We start from the raw sequence: 17,961 nt of genomic DNA, 5'->3' as shown, positions 1-17,961 counted from the left end.
AGCAGGGCCAGACTCAGTCCAATAAGCTCTTGAAATTTCTTTGGGTAACTCACTGTTTACTAGATGATATCTGAAGAACTTGCTTTTGTTTAGCTGGTGTTTTTTGCGTGAACACTACTACATGGCTTCCAATCATGATTGAAATGTGAATTTTTTCAAGGTGGAGCAATGTAACAACAGCCAAATATCTTCAGTCATTTTCAAAATAGATCTGTTAAAATGAGTGACTGAAAGACATAGGGTGCTTTGGTGTGATAAGAGGAGAAAATATATACTTATTGATACTTTCAGTTTTGTACTGAATTACTGTCATGTTGATTGCAACCATAACCTCTATTTTATATTTCAAATAAACTTCTCTATATTTGGTTTAAAAAGAGCAAATTCAATAAAGATTGAATGAATGTTAGTTTCTAATTTTCTCACAAGCGTTTTTTGTAAAAATAATGTAAGATGGGCACCAATAAATTCAACAGAAAATTCAGAAACAATTTATTTTACCAGGGAGAATGGTGACAATGTGGAATTCACGCACACAGTTGAGGCGAATAGCCAGATGCACTTAAAAGGATGCTAGATAAACACACAAGGGAAGAAAATAACGGAATGAAATGTTGATGAGGTACGTGGGGCCTCGTGTACAGCAGAAAAACTGACATGGGCATGTTGTACCAAATGCCTCATAGTGTCCACCTTTGCCCTGTATAGGACAATGTTGGAGAGATTACCTGGGGAATGTGGGGGTTTAGGGTAAACTCCTGTGTGGAACTCCAGGAAAATTGTGGGGAGAGAGGGGGAGGAGGTGGGAGGTCAGTCATTTAGAGACAGTGTTCGACAAGGTTCTTCATGGTAGACTGGTCAGTAAGGTTTGATCACATGGAATACAGGGAGAACGAACCATTTGGATACAGAACTGGCTCAAAGGCAGTGGTGGAGAGTTGCTTTTCAGACAGACTGTCTGTAACCAGTTACAGTTAGAGACATAGAGCTGCATTACTGGATCCAATGATCAATGCTGGATCTACTGCTTTTTGTCATTTATATAAATGATTTGGATGTGAACATAGGAGGTATGGTTAGTAAGTTTGCAGATGACACCAAAGTTGGAGGTGTAGTGGACAGCAAAGGTTACATCAGAGTACAACAGGATCTTGATCAGATGGGCCAATGGGCTGAGGATTGGCAGATAGAGTGCAATTTAGATAAATGTGAGATGCTGCATTTCGGAAAGGCAAATCAGGGCAGGACTTATACACTTAATGTTAAGGTCCTGGGTAGTGTTGCTGAAAAAAAGAGATCTGGAGTGCAGGTTCATTGTCCCTTGAAAGTGGAGTCACAGGTAGACAGTGACAGTGGTATGCTTGCATTTATTGGCAGTGCATTGAGAATGCTAGTTAGAGCATTTTTGGAAGACTATGTGCAATTCTGATCTCCTTGCTCTAGGAAGGATGTTGTGAATCTTGAAAGGGGTCAAAAAAGATTTACAAGGATTTACAAGGGTTGGAGAGTTTGAAATACAGGGAGAGACTGAATAGGTTGGAGTTACTTTTCCTGGAGCATTGGAGGTCGAGGGGTGACCTTATTGAGGTTTATAAAATCATGAGGGGCATGAACAGGGTGAATAGACAAGGTATTTTCCCCGGGGTGGGTGAGTCCAAAATTAGAAGGCATAGGTTTAAGTGAAGAGGGAAAGATTTAAAAGTGAGCTAAGGGGCAACCTTTTTCACACAGAGGGTGGTGGATGACCCATCAGAGGAAGAGGTGGAGGCTGGTATAATTGCAACATTTAAAAGGCATCTGGATGGGTATAGAAATAGGAAGGGTTTAGAGGGATATGGGCAAAATGCTGGCAAATGGGACTAGATTCATTTCAGATATCTGGTCAACATGGACGAGTTGGATCCAGTAATACAGCTCTATGACTCTAACTGTAACTATTGATTCAGCCTAATGAAATTACAGTATATCCACAAAGCCCCTTCCAACATCTCAATTTTAGACATGCAAAATATATTGAATTATAGAAATCACCATACATACGATATCATCTCCAGAGTCAGCTCCTATTGATGTAATGGAGTCTCTGCTGACCGATCTTGGAATCCGTCCCATACCGGGACGTGAGGTGTTGCCTGCCTCTTCAGCAATCTTCTTTTTTAGTTTTGCAAACATGGTTCTACACTTATATCTTTGAAAGCAGCTCCAAACCACCAAGAGATTTAAGTTTATCTAAAGTCTCAAAGATGAACTTGGAAGAAAGAGAGCGGCTGTGCTTTAGAAAACAACGCACTCCGTTTGGCTCTTAGCTGCTCCTTAACGAAACTCACTTTTCTTGCTTACTGGAAAAACATCCATTGTATCACCTGTCAGGAAAAACAAAGTACACTAGATCAAGAAAATAACATTTCTACTGTTTCTCAAGTGCAACAACAAAATGACAGAAATAATATTGAAAAAAAAAACTTTGTTTCATTACTCTGCAAGAGCTTGGTTTTCATAACTGTGAAGTCCACTGAAATTCTTCTGTAAAACCACATCTCTTTACTTTCTGCCCCAAATGCTACTTTAGAAGACCTGGAAGCTGACATGAAAGCATGTAACCTCTAAGAAAGGGAAATGGGAAGAAAATTAAGTAAACATTTCAAAATTGTTCCATCTGACACCAGTTCAAACACAAAAGCTGGTGCTGGGTGTTTGCATGTGAGCTCAGTGCCATTACTAACAGGAAAGTAGCATTTTGCCTTGCACTTACACTGGACAAGACTAGTTTAAGTTTAATGATACAATACCAGTTTTGTGCTATCTCTTTGATGTTGGAATGTCACATTCTATTTCCCCAAGGGCTGTTGCTAAATCCCATTCTCCAAGAATTCTGACAACATCATGTTTTGCCAGTGAGCAAGACTGTTTGGATGTGCTCTTTCACTTACCTTCCCTTAAGGGAACCATTTTGATCAGAATATTATTAAAATTTTCTTTAGTGAAAGAAAATATGACTCAGGAGGAAGCAAACAAATAGATTAGAGATAGTTTAGGTGAGTAAATTCCAAATGTATTAGTCAGGTTTTACAAAATTCTCAAGATTCAGGAATAGTGTCTTTGGGTGATCCATTATTTAAGGCATAGGAAGGAAAAGCTAACACCTTGCTAGGTAATTTATGGGAAATTTATTTGGATAAATTATGAAACAGACAGAATGAGTCTTTGAAATAAAACAGACATTGCTGGAGAAACCTAGCTGATCTGAGAGCATCTGAAGAAAGCAGAGTCTGGTGACATTTAATCAGAATGGTTCTGATTCTGTTCTAAAAATTATTGAACTCGAAATATTAACTCTATTTTTCCCATCAATGCTGCCAGACCTGCTGAGTTTTGTCAGCAATTTTTGGTTATGTTTCAAATCTCCAGCATCAGCAGTTCTTTGTTTTAGTTTAGAATGAGTTCTTGAATCAAATCAGAGCATAAACTAATTGAACGTTTGAGGAAGTCACCGGCAGCATGGACAGCAGTCACTTATTTGGACGTCCAGTGTTTGATCAGTCTCACACAAAACATAAGCTAAATCAGAAGACGCACGACTGGAGGAAAATCTTTCAATTCTTAACATAACTGGGAACACAAAACTGATGCTACTTTTATAAATGGGATTTTTGATCAGTCGCGAACTGAGTAATTTTTCTAACGTAATCACAAAACAAAATTGCAATGCATTATGCGCAGATTGTTTCAAGTTTCCCATCAGCTGAAAGTGTCATTTCCAGTTTCCAAACAGCAGAATCTGCCTCAGACAGCAGCTGACAGCTCCTTGAGTGACAGTTAACCGGACCACTCAGAAAGCGCGCCCACCCCTGTCGCGACTTTGTTGGACGAAAGCCAGAACAACCAACCAATCAGCAGCAGGTCAACAAGACGGGCCCAGCGGCAGGTTGTAGTTGATGAAAGGAGGACGAACGGCCTAGTGTCCGCCGATAAGGCCAACTTGGGTCAGCACTCATAAGCAATCAACCACCGCTCAGAGTTTCTGCTCGCCCGGATCTATTAAACGGCAGGTCACCTCTGAAAAGTTCGACACGAAACGCCCCATATAGTAGCAACCAAAAACTCCGGAAAGCGAAGATACGCGAACAGCCATTCAGGCTCCGTATACGTAGGCAGTTTCTCATGACGACCAAGTAGGTACCTGAGTGTGCGTTAGCAGCGAAGTTCTGTACGATGCCGCTCCATCCTGCTGTCGGTCTTTTCTCACCTCCACTCAGCCGATGTGGCCGCAACGTCATCAGGTTCCCAGGGGATTTCCTTTAGACCAATCAGATCGAACGTTAGATCGGCGACCGGCGGCGTTCTACCCGTTCGCCGATGTAATCGGACTTCTCATTGGCCGGTGGCCAAGCCTACCAAAACAATGCTGTCTGCTGTGAGGCTGGCCGCAGCGACGCCAACAACTGTATGGACGTGGTCAAGAGTCGACCAGGAGACTGTACTGCTCCAAGTGTCTCGGAGGACTCGAGTCGAACATCAACAGGCCCCAGACTTAATTTAACCATTAAATCTTCTTGTCATGACTATAAGGGAGTCGAGGAGTGTGGTGTTGACTGACCTGTTCTGCCTTTCCAAGTACCACACCTTTTGACTCCGATCTCCAGCATATGCAGACCTCACTTTCTCCAAGTTGATTACTACAAAGGACCTGAATGAAAAATTACAAGTTTTTTTAAGAAAGACACCACACGAAATAGAAAACTGAACTTGCACGTGAGATAAGACAAGAGAGGCTGCTACCCCATTCAGTGTGTTACGGGATGTGTGGACATGATGGGCTGAATGGCCTGCTTCCACACTCACAATTATATGATTGTCTTCTGCAAACTGGCATCAAAACAGTGATGTTGTAACATTTCATTGAGGTGTTTTCACAGCAATCAAATGGCAAAGTAAAGTTTTCCAATCTAATTCTCTTTCTTTCAACACTTCCCATAAATCTTTAACAAGTTATCCTGTTACATAGGCCTTTGGCTATGATCAGCTATGTGAGAAACAGAACTCACTCATAAATCGGCCTGAGACAAAGTCTTGGAAACAAGAACAATTTATTACAGCCTTACAAATATCGGACACTTCTGCAATCAAGCAGAAATACGCGTGAAAACAGAGCATGTTAGCTTTTTTATTCAGTTTACAAGTTGCAGAATCACACCTCCCTTTTCCCATCCTATCATAAGCCAATTACCTCACTTGTGTTTTTTCTCTCTAGTTATTTTCTTATCTGGTCATCCTGCTGTCCTTGTATGTTTGCATTCTTTGTTCCTTGTTTGTTACAGCTTGTTTTTTTATCCAGTTTCTCTTATCATACTATAAGCTTTATTGTGAAATGCCCCTGCTGCTTCTTTTTATGGTCAACTACAACACTTTAAAGTTATTTCCTAGCTTAAAACTATTTTCTTTAAAAGACCCTCTATATTCATTAATGTCTGAGCCTTAAGTATGCTACATGCTACAAGAATTCCACGACCATTTGTATAATGTCCCACCCCTCCCACCTGCAGAAACTATATTTCTAACCTCCCACAATTCGCCCTTTTTTAAAAAAAACTGTTGTTTCTGCACTTATTAAGTCTCCTTTAATTCATTTTCTTATGTTCTGCCCTCTTACGCCTTTTGGCGATGAGGTTCACAATCTTACATTTTATATTTGTGTTGTTCGTCCCGCAAACTCTAGAAGCATTCTTTGACTTTCTCTTTGTTGCATATCACCTGCTGATTGTAAAAGCATCTGATTATTTATTTGGGTTCCGTCCCCAAGAGATGTCATCAGTCGGCTCATTACCCATTTTAGGACATTGAACCCTACCACCAGACCCACTAATATCAATAATCCATAGATAGCCAGATTGACTAACCACCTTCCCCAATTAGTGCACAGGTACCACCTTTCTCTGCCAGAATATAATCTAGAGCCATCCTGTTCTGAAGAGTCGTTAGCCTAGTGGCAATCATTTCGGTTGTTATGGCTGCTACTTGGGATTGGATTTCGGCCAACGCAGCGGCAGTATTGTTGGCCAACTCTTCCAATTTTTGTATTTCTACTCCTGCTCAAGCGGTCCCATACATAGATATCAAAGTCCAGAGGAGGCGATCTCCTTCGGTTACTTTCCGGGTTACTCGCCTTCCTCCCTGTTTATTCCGAAGTATTTTTGGGGCTCTCTTTAACAGCCTCATGTGGGGAATTATATAGGCAAGGTAGCAGCAGCCACTCCACCTTTCTGGTTTTGAGGTAGTGTCTGAACTGGATGGTCCCAGCACCCATTTCCGTTACATCCGCCACTCCAAACGTACTTCTCGCCGGGGATAAATGGGTAGGCCTTTAAGCCACCCACCCAATATGTCCCATTCAATACTTGGGGAATGGTTGTGGGAGTATCTTGGCTGGTGTAGACACAAGATGATTTTCCTAATCGGAAGGGTGCGGTATTATTCTGATACAGAAACAAGTGGTATTTACTGCTCCTTTCGGTGGGGAAACTCTAAGGCCATCAATAGCACCCAGAGTTTTCGGGGCTGGTCGAGGGAACCATCCCGCAAAGTTATAATTACCCGTGTCAGATCTTCATTTTGTATTGTTTGAATCCGAGTCAAATTGTTGTACATCGTACACTTCTCTTTTGGTAAGTGGTATTACCGTGAGAGGAATTCCGGATTCCCCATGGTGTGGGGAATGGTCTCCGCACATACCCAACAGTCGGTATGCCCTTTTAGTTTAGCATAATTCTGACATAAAGTGGTAAAATGATTTTTCCAAACCCCCTTGGCAGCTAGCGCCAATATTATTGTGACAATATAAAGCTGACCACTCATTTCAGCTCACAACCCTATCTGTCTATTCCCTAACCCTTTGTATACCAGGGAGAAGTGAGTCCATGCAACACTTACAATTGTTTTGGGATACAGTTTTTTTTTAACGAATACTTAATAGTCTCTTATCTCAGTCCATTCTTTTTGCTCAGCTTGATTTTCACAAGGTTGTCTGTAGGACGTGCTTGCCACTCTGCCGGAGGGGAAGGAGCGTCCACTGGGCCCTTAACACGAGTGTGATGACTCCACCCTTTTTCAGCAGTTCAGACAGCTGTTTCAGTAGTCAGGAGGGTGAGGAATGATCCCTCCCTGCTTGGGTGCAGTTTGGTATCTTTCCAGGTCTTTATCAGGACTCAAGCACCCGGTTGTATTCGATGTACGGCGAACTCAAGTGGAGGTGTCTAGGTCAACACACCCTTCTTCCTAAGGACAGACAAAGAAGAACCGAGTGCCACAATATAGTTCTTTAAAAACTTATCATTGAACTCTACAGTTGGCAATTCCCCTTTTCCACCCAAGAAAGGTAATCCAAACATCATCTCATAAGGAGAGAGGCCTATATCACACCTAGGCGCAGTCCTAATGCGTAGCAACGCGATAGGTAAACATTTTGTCCATGGTAATCGAGTCTCTAGGACTAGCTTAGACAATTTTTTCTTTAAGGTTTGATTCATTCGTTCCACCCGTCCAGAGGAAGGCGGGTGCCAAGGAGTGTGGAATTCCCAAGAGATTTCTAATCCCGCCATTACTTCTTGTAGGATCTTAGAGGTAAAATGGCTACCTTGATCTGAATCTATACTTTCCACCACTCCATATCGAGGAATTATATGTTCTAAAAGAATTTTCACTACTCCCTTCGAGGTAGCTGAGGACATTGGAAATGCCTCCAGTTAGGTGATCCATTAGGACTAATAAGTACTTTTTGTTTCCCTACTTGGGGTAATTCTGTGTAATCTACCTGTTTTCTTTGAAAAGTTCTTACCCCAGGGTTTCTTCCAACTCTTGGCCCCCCCTCTCGTTACTTTCTTAATAATCTTTTGGCAAGTCGGGCATCCTGCGCATACCTGCTTGGCTAATGTGTATATCCCTTTACATCCGTACTTCCTTAACACTATGTCACACATAGCTTGGGAGCCCCAATGACTGCCTTGGTGCAAGGTGGTTAGGATGTTTCTCACGACTGGTTTACTTAATAACTCCCTTCCATCCGAGAGGATCCATCTTCCTTGGGTTGTCTTAGCCATCGTTACAGTTATTGCACTATCCTCCACCCCAATTTTTAAACCCAGCAATATAATCAAATCCCTACCTAATAGATTACTTCCAATGTCAGGAATATATAGTAATTGTCCTATCACTTCCTCATCATTTCCTCTAATTAGGGTTGGTTCAAAAATAGGCACCAAGAATTCTTCGCCTATTACTCCGGAAACCTTAAGATACTCCTTAGTCAATTTAATGGCGGTAGGTCTAAAACTTAGGGATGACCGTGCCGCTCCTGTGTCCACCAAAAATATTGCCTCCTCCCATTCAGGTCCCACCTTTAAATTTATCAAGGGTTCCTGGTGGGTCTCAGGAGGAAGGAACCCCTGACTCCCCTAATCTTCAGCTAAAGTCATGAGGGAAACAGCTTCCTTTTCTCGTGCTAATTCCGGGCATTCCCGTTTAAAATGCCCCACTTTCCCGCAATGGTAACACCCTGCCTATTGCCTCCTTTCCCGGGTGTCCGACCTTGGTCTTTCGTGTCCTCCCCTACCCTTCCTGTTATCCCCTGATCCCATTCTCCTTTTTGTTATTTCTTCTACAGCCGCCACCATCATTTTGGCTTTCTGTTTCTGCTTCTCGTCTTCGCTTTTTCACATACACTTTCTGTGCCTCACATAACAGTTCTTCCATCTGTCTTTCACTCCATCCATCTAATTTATGTAAATTTCTTTTGTATGTCCGGCCACGATTTAGTTACAAACTGGACCTTTAAGAGTCCCTGTGCTATCTGATTATCGGGATCCATTCCCGAATACTTCCTTGTGGCCTCCTTCAGCCTTTTAAGAAATGCAGAAGGGGTTTTATCCTTCTCTTGTCGCACTTCAAAGGCCTTAACAAAATTTTGTGATCTAGGTGCCCCCTCTTTAATTCCTAATATTACCATTTCTCATAGATCCCGCATTGACTCCCTATCTTCTCTGTCATTATTTTCCCAATGAGGGTCAACATTTTGGAGTTTCTGTTCTGCTGGGGCCCCTTCTTCCCCAACTGGGTGCTTCTTTTCCCATTCCTATAAAGCCGCTCTCCTAATCATACCTCGTTCTTCCCCTGAAAATAATGTTCTTAAAATTGCCATTAGTTCTCCCCAGGTATATAAATTAGGCCCTAGGAATTGCTCTAATTGTTCGGCTAGTCCAACCGGATCCTCTATTAAACTTTTCATTTCCTTTTTAAAGACCCTAACTTCACTGCTAGTTAAGGGAACGTTTACATATCCGATTGTACCTTTCCCAATCGGAACCTCTCGTAAGGGACATAATTTTACATTTTTCATTATCTCTGCCCCTCCTTTACGTGGGGTGGCTCGAGTGACTCTGGGCCCCCGAGGTTCTGCATCTTTTAGTTCAGAGTCCATTCCCCTTTCTGTGTCTGGACTCGGTTCTACTTTGGGAGCTGTAGGCTCATTCGGGGGAGTAGTATATGGGGGTGGCAAACACGTTAAGGGATCCCATTGTGGCTTTCCTTGTTCATTCTTTTTCCGTTCTTTCCCTGATTCCTCCGTATTCATGGGACATAAGTTTACTCCCGCGCTCCCTATCCAACAAGCCGCATAATCGGACTCTTTTTTGACTGTACGGTTCTTTTCGATTGACATATATATTAAGATCTTGACACAGCCAATCCTCATCGGACTCATATTTGGGCCAAAAAATACCAGGCGCCTTAATACTTTCTCTAGTCCAGACAAAACAACAATAGTTTATCATTGTAGCCTTATCTTTCTCCTGCGTCTGGGAGTTGTGTTCCCAATTACCCAACATTCTCCCCAAAGAACTATCGGGTGGGATATATCCCCTTTAACGTTATTTACAGATCGATCGTTACACAGGCAACTCCCCGTGCCTCCCATTGTTGCTAATTTAATTAATCTTAACGAGGTCCAGTGTCACCCTCTTCCACACCCCCTTCAGGGTCTTGACTAGACACTTTACTCGTCCGATTAATCTGACCAATTATATGCTTTTTTTTTGAGACTTCAACTGTTCTCCATAAATCACTTTTATGTAAGGATAAAAGAGATTAGTTAGAAACTGATAGTAAGGCAGTCGTGACCTGTAAAAAGAACAGGTGTTAACATTTTATTTCATAATCTGTAAAATCCTTAAACTTAAAAGAAATCATGTTAAAATTTCCATAGTAAAAATCAGATTCAAAACAGTCCCGAATCTCAAGCTCCAGGGAACAAAGCACAAACATTCAATCACCAACAAACAAATGTGCATTCAAACCAAATCACAAAGAGTTAAACTTTCTACCATCTGTACAGCTCTTTCTCTCTCTCTCTCACACACACACACACACACACACACCGACACCGTATCTCACAGACACTTTGAGCTTCCCGCAACGACTCCTCTAGCTTTTGAATATTCTTCTGGACGTCTGGCCATAAGTTAGTTACGAAATTCACCCTCAGTAGCCCTTCAGCTACTAGCCCTTCTGACACGGGCTGTTTTCCATTAACATATGCTTTATTTTATAAATTGCCAATTCCCCGTACTTTCGTACGTCCCGACCACCATACTTAAAGGTCTCTTTTCTTACCTTGGTCTGTGCACAGAGTTACCTGGTCGTTTCGGTGCACCCCGTCCCACGGCAATTCCTGCAGCAAATACCGCTGCCCTCAGTCGCCCGGATATATCCTTTAAGACCCTTCCTTACCCGGGTCTTGTGCACAAGAGTTGCCTGACCGAACCCGCCGCGTCTGCCCGCCTTATTTCTGGATCGTTCTTGCCCAAACTGCGAACAACAAGCAAGGGAGTCGGAGATCACTGAAATCGGCGAGGTGCAAGAGTGTCGAGCGGTTGGTGTTTTGGATCCCGGACGAGCCCCCAATTGTGAGAAACAGAACTCACTCATAAATCAGCCTGAGACAAAGCCTTGAAAACAAGAACAATTTATTACAGCCTTGCAAGTACCGGATGTTTCTGCGATCAAGCAAAAATGCGTGCGAAAACAGAGCATGTTAGCTTTCTTATTCAGTTTACAAGTTGCGGAATCACGCCTCCCTTTTCCCATCCTATCATAAGCCAATTACCTCACTTGTGTTTTTTCTCTCTAGTTATTTTCTTATCTGGTCATCCTGCTGTCCTTGTATGTTTGCATTCTTTGTTCCTTGTTTGTTACAGCTTGTTTTTTTATCCAGTTTCTCTTATCATACTATAAGCTTTATTGTGAAATGCCCCTGCTGCTTCTTTTTGTGGTCAACTACAACACTTTAAAGTTATTTCCTATCTTAAAACTATTTTCTTTAAAAGACCCTCTATATTCATTAAAGTCTGAGCCTTAAGTATGCTACAAGAATTATCCCGTTTGTATAATGTCCCACCCCCGCAACACTCCACCTCCCCCCCCCCTCCCCCACCTGCAGAAACTACATTTCTAACCTGCCACAATAAATGGCAGAACAGGCTTGAGAGTCTATAGCGAAAGTGAGGATTGCAGATGAGAATTGACAGTTGTAGTACTGGAGGTACTACAGGTCAGGAAGCATCTGAGCAGCAAGAGAATCCATGTTTCATGGAAGCCAAGGGGGTAGAGAGATAAATGGGAAGGGGTGGGGCTGTAGGGAAGGTAGCTGAGTGCACGATACATAGATGAAGGTGGGGATAATGGTGATAGGTTGGAGAGGAAGGTGGAGCAGGTAGGTGGGAAGGAAGATGGACAGGTAGGAATGGTCAGGAGGGTGGTGCTGAGTTGGAAGGTTCGATCTGGGATGAGGTGGGGGGAGGGGGAGAGAAATTGAGGAAACTGGTGAAATCCTCTAATCCTGTGTGGTTGGAGAGTCCCATTATGGAAGATGAGGTGTTCTGCCTCCAGTCATCCAGTGGTTAGGATTTGGCTATGGAGTCCTTGGCGGAGTGGAAGGGGGAGTTAAAGTGTTCAGCTACAGGGCGGTGGGTTGCTTCGTACCTGTGTCCCAGAGATGTGCTCTGAAGTGTCCTACAAATGGGCGTCCCGTCTCCCCAAAGTAGAGGAGACTGCATTGGGAGCAACAGATACAGTAAATGACGTGTGGAAGTGCAGGTAAATCTCTGATGGAGGTGGAAGGCTCCTTTGTAGCCTTGGACAGAGATGAAGGGGGAGGTGTGGGTGAAGATTTTGCGATTCTTGCAGTGGCAGGGCAAGATGCAGGGAGTGGAGGGTGGACCTAGCAAGAGAGTCATGGAGGGAATGGTCTTTATGGAACGCAGATAGGGGTGGGGAGGGAAATATATCTCTGGCGATGGTGTCTGTTTGTAGGTGGCGGAAATGGCGAAAGATGATGTGATGTATCCGGAGGTTGATGGGGTGGAAGGAGAGGACTGGGGAGGGGGGGGTGGGGTTTCTCCTTGTTGCAGTTGGAGGGGTGGGGTTCGAGGACAGAGGAGGGGTTATGGGCCTATTTCTAATTAAGTCACAGACTGCCAGCATAACAGAATCAAGACAATTGATACGCTAATAGTTCCAATGTCTAAACGCTCTGAAGAATCATGTAGACTTGAAACGTTAGCTTGCTTTCTGTCCATGCCTGCTGCCTGCACCGCTGTGACCTCCATCATTTTTTGTTTTCAGTACAGATTCCAGCATCTGCAGTAATTTGCTCCTAAATAGTCAAACAGTTGTTTGTTTGAAGTCTTTTAACAGATTCTTATTGTGTTTCTAACTAGTTGGAATTTATAGAACTCAGAAGTGGAAGCTGTTTTGCCACTATTTGTATGCTACTAGCCACCAAATATTGGTAAGGAGAAAATTAGAAAATTACTGAAATATCATAATAGTAGCAAACATTATATTGGTTTTAATACAATTGCTTAAGGACAGAGTTGGGAATTTCCCAAGTATCTTTAATACAGCTATCTTAATGTGCTGGAACTGTTTCTAGGGAATGAAGTAGGATGAGTGGAGTGTATTATAATCAATGGTGTAGTTTTTGGAGATGTTTGAAAGGTTATTGAAGGATAGATGTCTTACCTCAGTGAAAACGTAAGCAGGAAATAATTGAAATTAAGATTGAAGACCCGAAGTGAGATGGGGGAATAGGGTTATGATATAGATGGCCAGATATGAGAAATATTCCAGATTGAATTGTAGCAATGTGACCTTAAAGTATTCTAACAATCTTGAATGTGACCCGTAGTTACAGACATACTAAGTAGTAGAAACAGAATATCTTCCTTTATCTGTCAAAAATTGTTTAATTTTGATCATCTCAATAAGGTTACCTCAATCATCTCTGTTCCATGATGTGGAGGAGCCGGTGTTGGACTGGGGTGGCAAAGTTAAAAAACACACAACACCAGGTTATAGTCCCAACAGGTTTATTTGGGAGCACTAGCTATCGGAGCACTGCTCCTTCATCAGGTAGCTATGGAGCAGGACCATAAGACACAGAATTTATAGCAAAAGATCACAGGGTCATGCAATTGAAATGTTATATTGAACACACCTAGATTGCTGTTAAGTCTTCCATCTTTTAGCATGGGTTGCAGGTTTCAGTTAATTAATATGTAAAGGTCAGAACTTCTTTTAAGCGGCCCTCTTGTGCTGCAATGATAGTGTCCGCACCCTTGGAGACTGAGAGGCCTGGGTTCATTTTCCATCTGCTCCAGAAGTATTTAATGACACCGGTGAACAAGTTAATTAGAGAAATATATTAAATGATTACAGATCTAAAAACTGAAGTTCCAAATTGAAGAAAGCCAATTTTGACAGTATTAGGCAAGAACTTTCAAAACCTGATTACCTGCGAACATTTGCCCCAAAGAGATGGCTGGAAAATGGGAAGCCTTCAGAAATGAGATAACGAGAATCCAGAGAAAGTATATTCCTGTTAGGGTGAAAGGCTAGTAGGTACAGGGAATGCTGGATGACTGAAGAAATTGAGGGTTTGGTTAAGAAAAAGGAAGCATATGTCAGGTATAGACAGGAGTGATCGAGTGAATCCTTAGAAGATTATAAAGGCAGCAGGAGTATACTTAAGAGGGAAATCAGGAGGGCAAAAAGGGGACATGAGATAGCTTTGGCAAATAGAGTTAAGGAGAATCCAAAGGGTTTTTACAAATACATTGAGGAGAAAAGGGTAACTAGGGAGAGAATAGGACCCCTCAAAGATCAGCAAGGTGGCATTTGTGTGGAGCCACAGAAAATGGGGAGATACTAAACAAGTATTTTGCATCAGTATTTACTGTCACATGTAAAGATAAATACATGGTGACATCTTGAAAAATGTCCATATTAAAGAGGAGAAAGGGCTGGATGTCTTGAAACACATATAGGTGGATAAATCCCCAGGACCGGATCAGGTGTACCTAGAACTCTGTGGGAAGCTAGGGAAGTGATTGCTGGGCCTCTTGCTGAGATATTTGTATCATCGATAGTCACAGGTGAGGTGCCAGAAGACTGGAGGATGGCTAACGTGGTGCCACTGTTTAAGAAGGGTGGTAAGGACAAGCCAGGGAACTATAGACCAGTGAGCCTGACATCGGTGGTGAGCAAGTTGTTGGAGGGAATCCTGAGGGACAGGATGCACATGTATTTGGAAAGGCAAGGACTGATTAGGGATAGTCAACATAGCCTTTTGAGTGAGAAATCATGTCTCACAAACTTGATTGAGTTTTTTAAGGAAATAACCAAGAGGATTGATGAGGGCAGAGTGGTAGATATGATATATATGGACTTCAGTAAGGAATTCGACAAGGTTCCCCATGGGAGACTGGTTAGCAAAGTTAGATCTCACGGAATATAGGGAGACCTCGCCATTTGGATACAGAACTGACTCAAAGGTAGAAGACAGAGGGTAGTGGTGGAGGGTTGTTTTTCAGACTGGAGGCCTGATACGAGTGGAGTGCCAACAAGGATCGGTGCTGGGTCCACTACTTTTTGTTATTTATATAAATGATTTGGATGTGAACATGGGAGTTATAGTTAGTAAGTTTGCAGATGACACCAAAATTGGAGGTGTAATGGACAGCGAAGAAGGTTACCTCAGATTACAACATGATCAGATGGGCCAATGGGCTGAGAAGTGGCAGATGGAATTTAATTCAGATAAATGCGAGGTGCTGCATTTTGGGAAAGCAAATCTTAGCAGGACTGATAAGGTGGTAAGGTCTTAGGGAGTGTTGCTGAACAAAGAGACCTTGGAGTGCAGGTTCTTAGCTCCTTGAAAGTGGAGTCGCAGGTAGATAGGATAGTGAAGGCGGTGTTTGCTATGCTTTCCTTTATTGGTCAGTGTTTTGAGTACAGGAGTTGGGAGGTCATGTTACAGCTGTACAGGATATTGGTTAGATCACTGTTGGAATATTGTGAGAAATTCTGGTCTCCTTCCTATCAGAAAGATGTTGTGAAACTTGAAAGGGTTCAGAAAAGATTTACAAGGATGTTGCCAGGGTTGGAGGATTTGAGCTATAGGGAAGCTGAGGGGTGACTTTATAGAGGTTTACAGAATTATGAGGGGCATGGATAGGATAAATAGATAAAGTCTTTTCCCTGGGGTGGGGGAGTCCAGATCTAGAGGGCATAGGTGTAGGGTGAGAGGGTTAAGATATAAAAGAGACCTAAGGGGCAACTTTTTCACACAAAGGGTTGTGCGTGTATGGAATGAGCTGCCAGAGGAAGTAGTGGAGGCTGGTACAATTGCAACATTTAAAAGGCATTTGGATGGGTATATAAATAGGAAGAGTTTGGAGTGATATGGGCCGGGTGCTGGCAGGTGGGACTAGATTGGATTGGGATATCTGGTCGGCATGGATGGGTTGGACCGAAGGGTCTGTTTCTGTGCTATACATCTCTAGGACTCTAAGTGATATTCTCAAGATAACTTAAGGTTTTATTTTTAAAAAGTGACATCTCAGCTCAGACAATGCATTAAGGGTATGTGGTTAGAGTCTGTCTATACCCAAATCTTGAGTCAGACTGGTTCACTTTCCAAAGTGGAATTTATAAAATATTACATGGATTGATTACCTGCAGATTGTGCATTTTTTCAGCAAAATAGAATGTATCTGCAAATATAATTCTGTAAATGCAAATTCACCCCATAGACTTATATGTATGTGTGCGTGCATGCTTCGAGGCTTCCTTGCCTACATGCACATTGGTGAGACTAAGCAGACACTACGACAATGGACACCGTGCAACAATCACCAGACAGGGGTGTTCCCTCCCTGTCAGGGAACACTTCAGCAGTCAGGGACATTTGGCCTCAGAACTTCAGGTGACCATCTTCCAAGGTGGACTTCAGGATAGGCAACAACACAGCGTGGCGGAGCAGAGGCTGATAGCCAAGTTCAGTACCCATGAGGATGGCCTCAACCGGAACCTTGGATTCATGTCACACTACGCTGTACACTCTCACACATATACACACACACTCACACAGACCCTCTCTCATAAATACATACACATACACACATACCCCACTCTCACGCACACACTCTCTCACAGGCTTCCACAATCACACATTACCAAGCATTCACACACACAAACACACGGTCTCTCACACACACTCACATAAGTCTATGGGGTGAATTTGCATTTACAGAATTATATTTGCAGATACATTCTATTTTGCTGAAAAAACGCACAATCTGCAGGCAGTCAATCCATGTAATATTTTATAAATTCCACTTTGGAAATAAAACTAGTCTGACTCAAAATTGGGATACAAACAGACTAAACCTCACACCTTTAGTGCCTTGTCTGAGCTGAGATGTCACTTTTCTTAAATAAAACCTTAAATTATCTCAAGAATGTGACTTAAAAGTAGTTCTGGGATTTATATATTAATGAACTAAAACCTGCAACCCATTCTAAAAGCTGAAAGACTTAACAGCAATCTAGGTTTGTTCAATGTATCATTTCAGTTGCATGATACTGTAGTTTTTTTGCTAAAAATTTTGTCTCTTATGGTCCTGCTCCACAGCTACCTGATGAAAGAGCAGCGTTCCAAAAGCTTGTGCTTCCAAATAAACCTGTTGGACTATATTCTGGTGTTGAGATTTTTAAACTTTCTCAGTTCCTGCAATTTTCTGGCACTACCCCTGTAAAAGAGAATTAGCCCAATTCCTCTAAACTTTCCTTATACCTAAAATCACGCATTCCTGGGATCTTTCTAGTAAATAGTAATTCTAATATTTGAAGTTAGAATAAGAGAGAAAGGAATGATGTCTAAATCAAGATTATACTGCATGAAAAATGCATGCACAAAGTGTTAATAAGGTTGAAGAATTACAGACACAGATTGCCTTGAGAGATTATAATGTTGTGGCAATAACAGAGACTTGTCTCAAGGAAAGATGATCTTGGTATTAACTATTCCTGGTTAAAGGATGTTCAGAAAAGATAAAAAGGAAAAAAAAAGTGTTGGCATATTTGGTTAAGCTGATTATTGCAGTACTGGAGAAAAACGTTTGTTTCAGATGACACAAGAGCAGAATTGATTTGACTAGAGTTAACCAACGAAAAGGTGCAATTCTATTTCTTCGGATAATTTATAGACCGCTAATTAATGGGAGGGATTGAGAGAAGAAAACTTGCAAGGAAATTGTAGAGGTTTAAACATCATAGTAGTTATAATGAGAGACTTGAATTATCTGTACATACACTGGGATAGTGGTAGTGTAAAGGGCAGGAACAGACCAGTGTTCCTAGACTTTGTTCAGGAGAATTTCCTACGGCAGTGTCCAGTCTAACAAGAAAGGAGTCACAGCTTGACTTGGTTTTTGAAACTGAGACAGACAAAGTAGATCAAATGAAAATGAGGGAACATTTAGGGGGCAGTGAACATTATAACAGAAGGCAAGATGAGGCAAGAGTGACATCAATGCCGCATTCAACCAAATGTGGCATCAAGAAGTCCTAACA

The 17,961-nt window shown here is 42.1% G+C and overlaps 1 protein-coding gene across 4 annotated transcripts in view; it reads right to left on the bottom strand.

The window, feature by feature from the left end:
* The window catches only part of golga1 (golgin A1), a 53,336-nt gene extending 48,938 nt beyond the window's left edge, over positions 1–4,398 (bottom strand). For 2 of the 4 annotated variants that reach the window (XM_087998422.1, XM_087998424.1), the window contains exons 1-3: positions 4,181–4,398; positions 2,477–2,603; positions 2,032–2,363 (exon numbers count right to left, since the gene is read on the bottom strand). In XM_087998422.1, coding sequence (XP_087854548.1) covers positions 2,032–2,172 — 141 coding nt within the window. In that variant the 5' untranslated portion in view covers positions 2,173–2,363; positions 2,477–2,603; positions 4,181–4,398. The remainder of the gene's footprint in view (positions 1–2,031; positions 2,364–2,476; positions 2,604–4,180) is intronic. The other 2 variants (XM_043720176.2, XM_087998423.1) reach the window with 2 other exon arrangements.
* Positions 4,399–17,961: the final 13,563 nt, after the last annotated feature.

This window comes from Chiloscyllium plagiosum, unplaced genomic scaffold (assembly GCF_037043375.1).
Source record: "Chiloscyllium plagiosum isolate Xiang-an unplaced genomic scaffold, Cpla_swu_hap1 HiC_scaffold_21, whole genome shotgun sequence".
Lineage (NCBI taxonomy): Eukaryota > Metazoa > Chordata > Chondrichthyes > Orectolobiformes > Hemiscylliidae > Chiloscyllium > Chiloscyllium plagiosum.
This window is presented reverse-complemented; position numbering and strand designations above follow the sequence as displayed.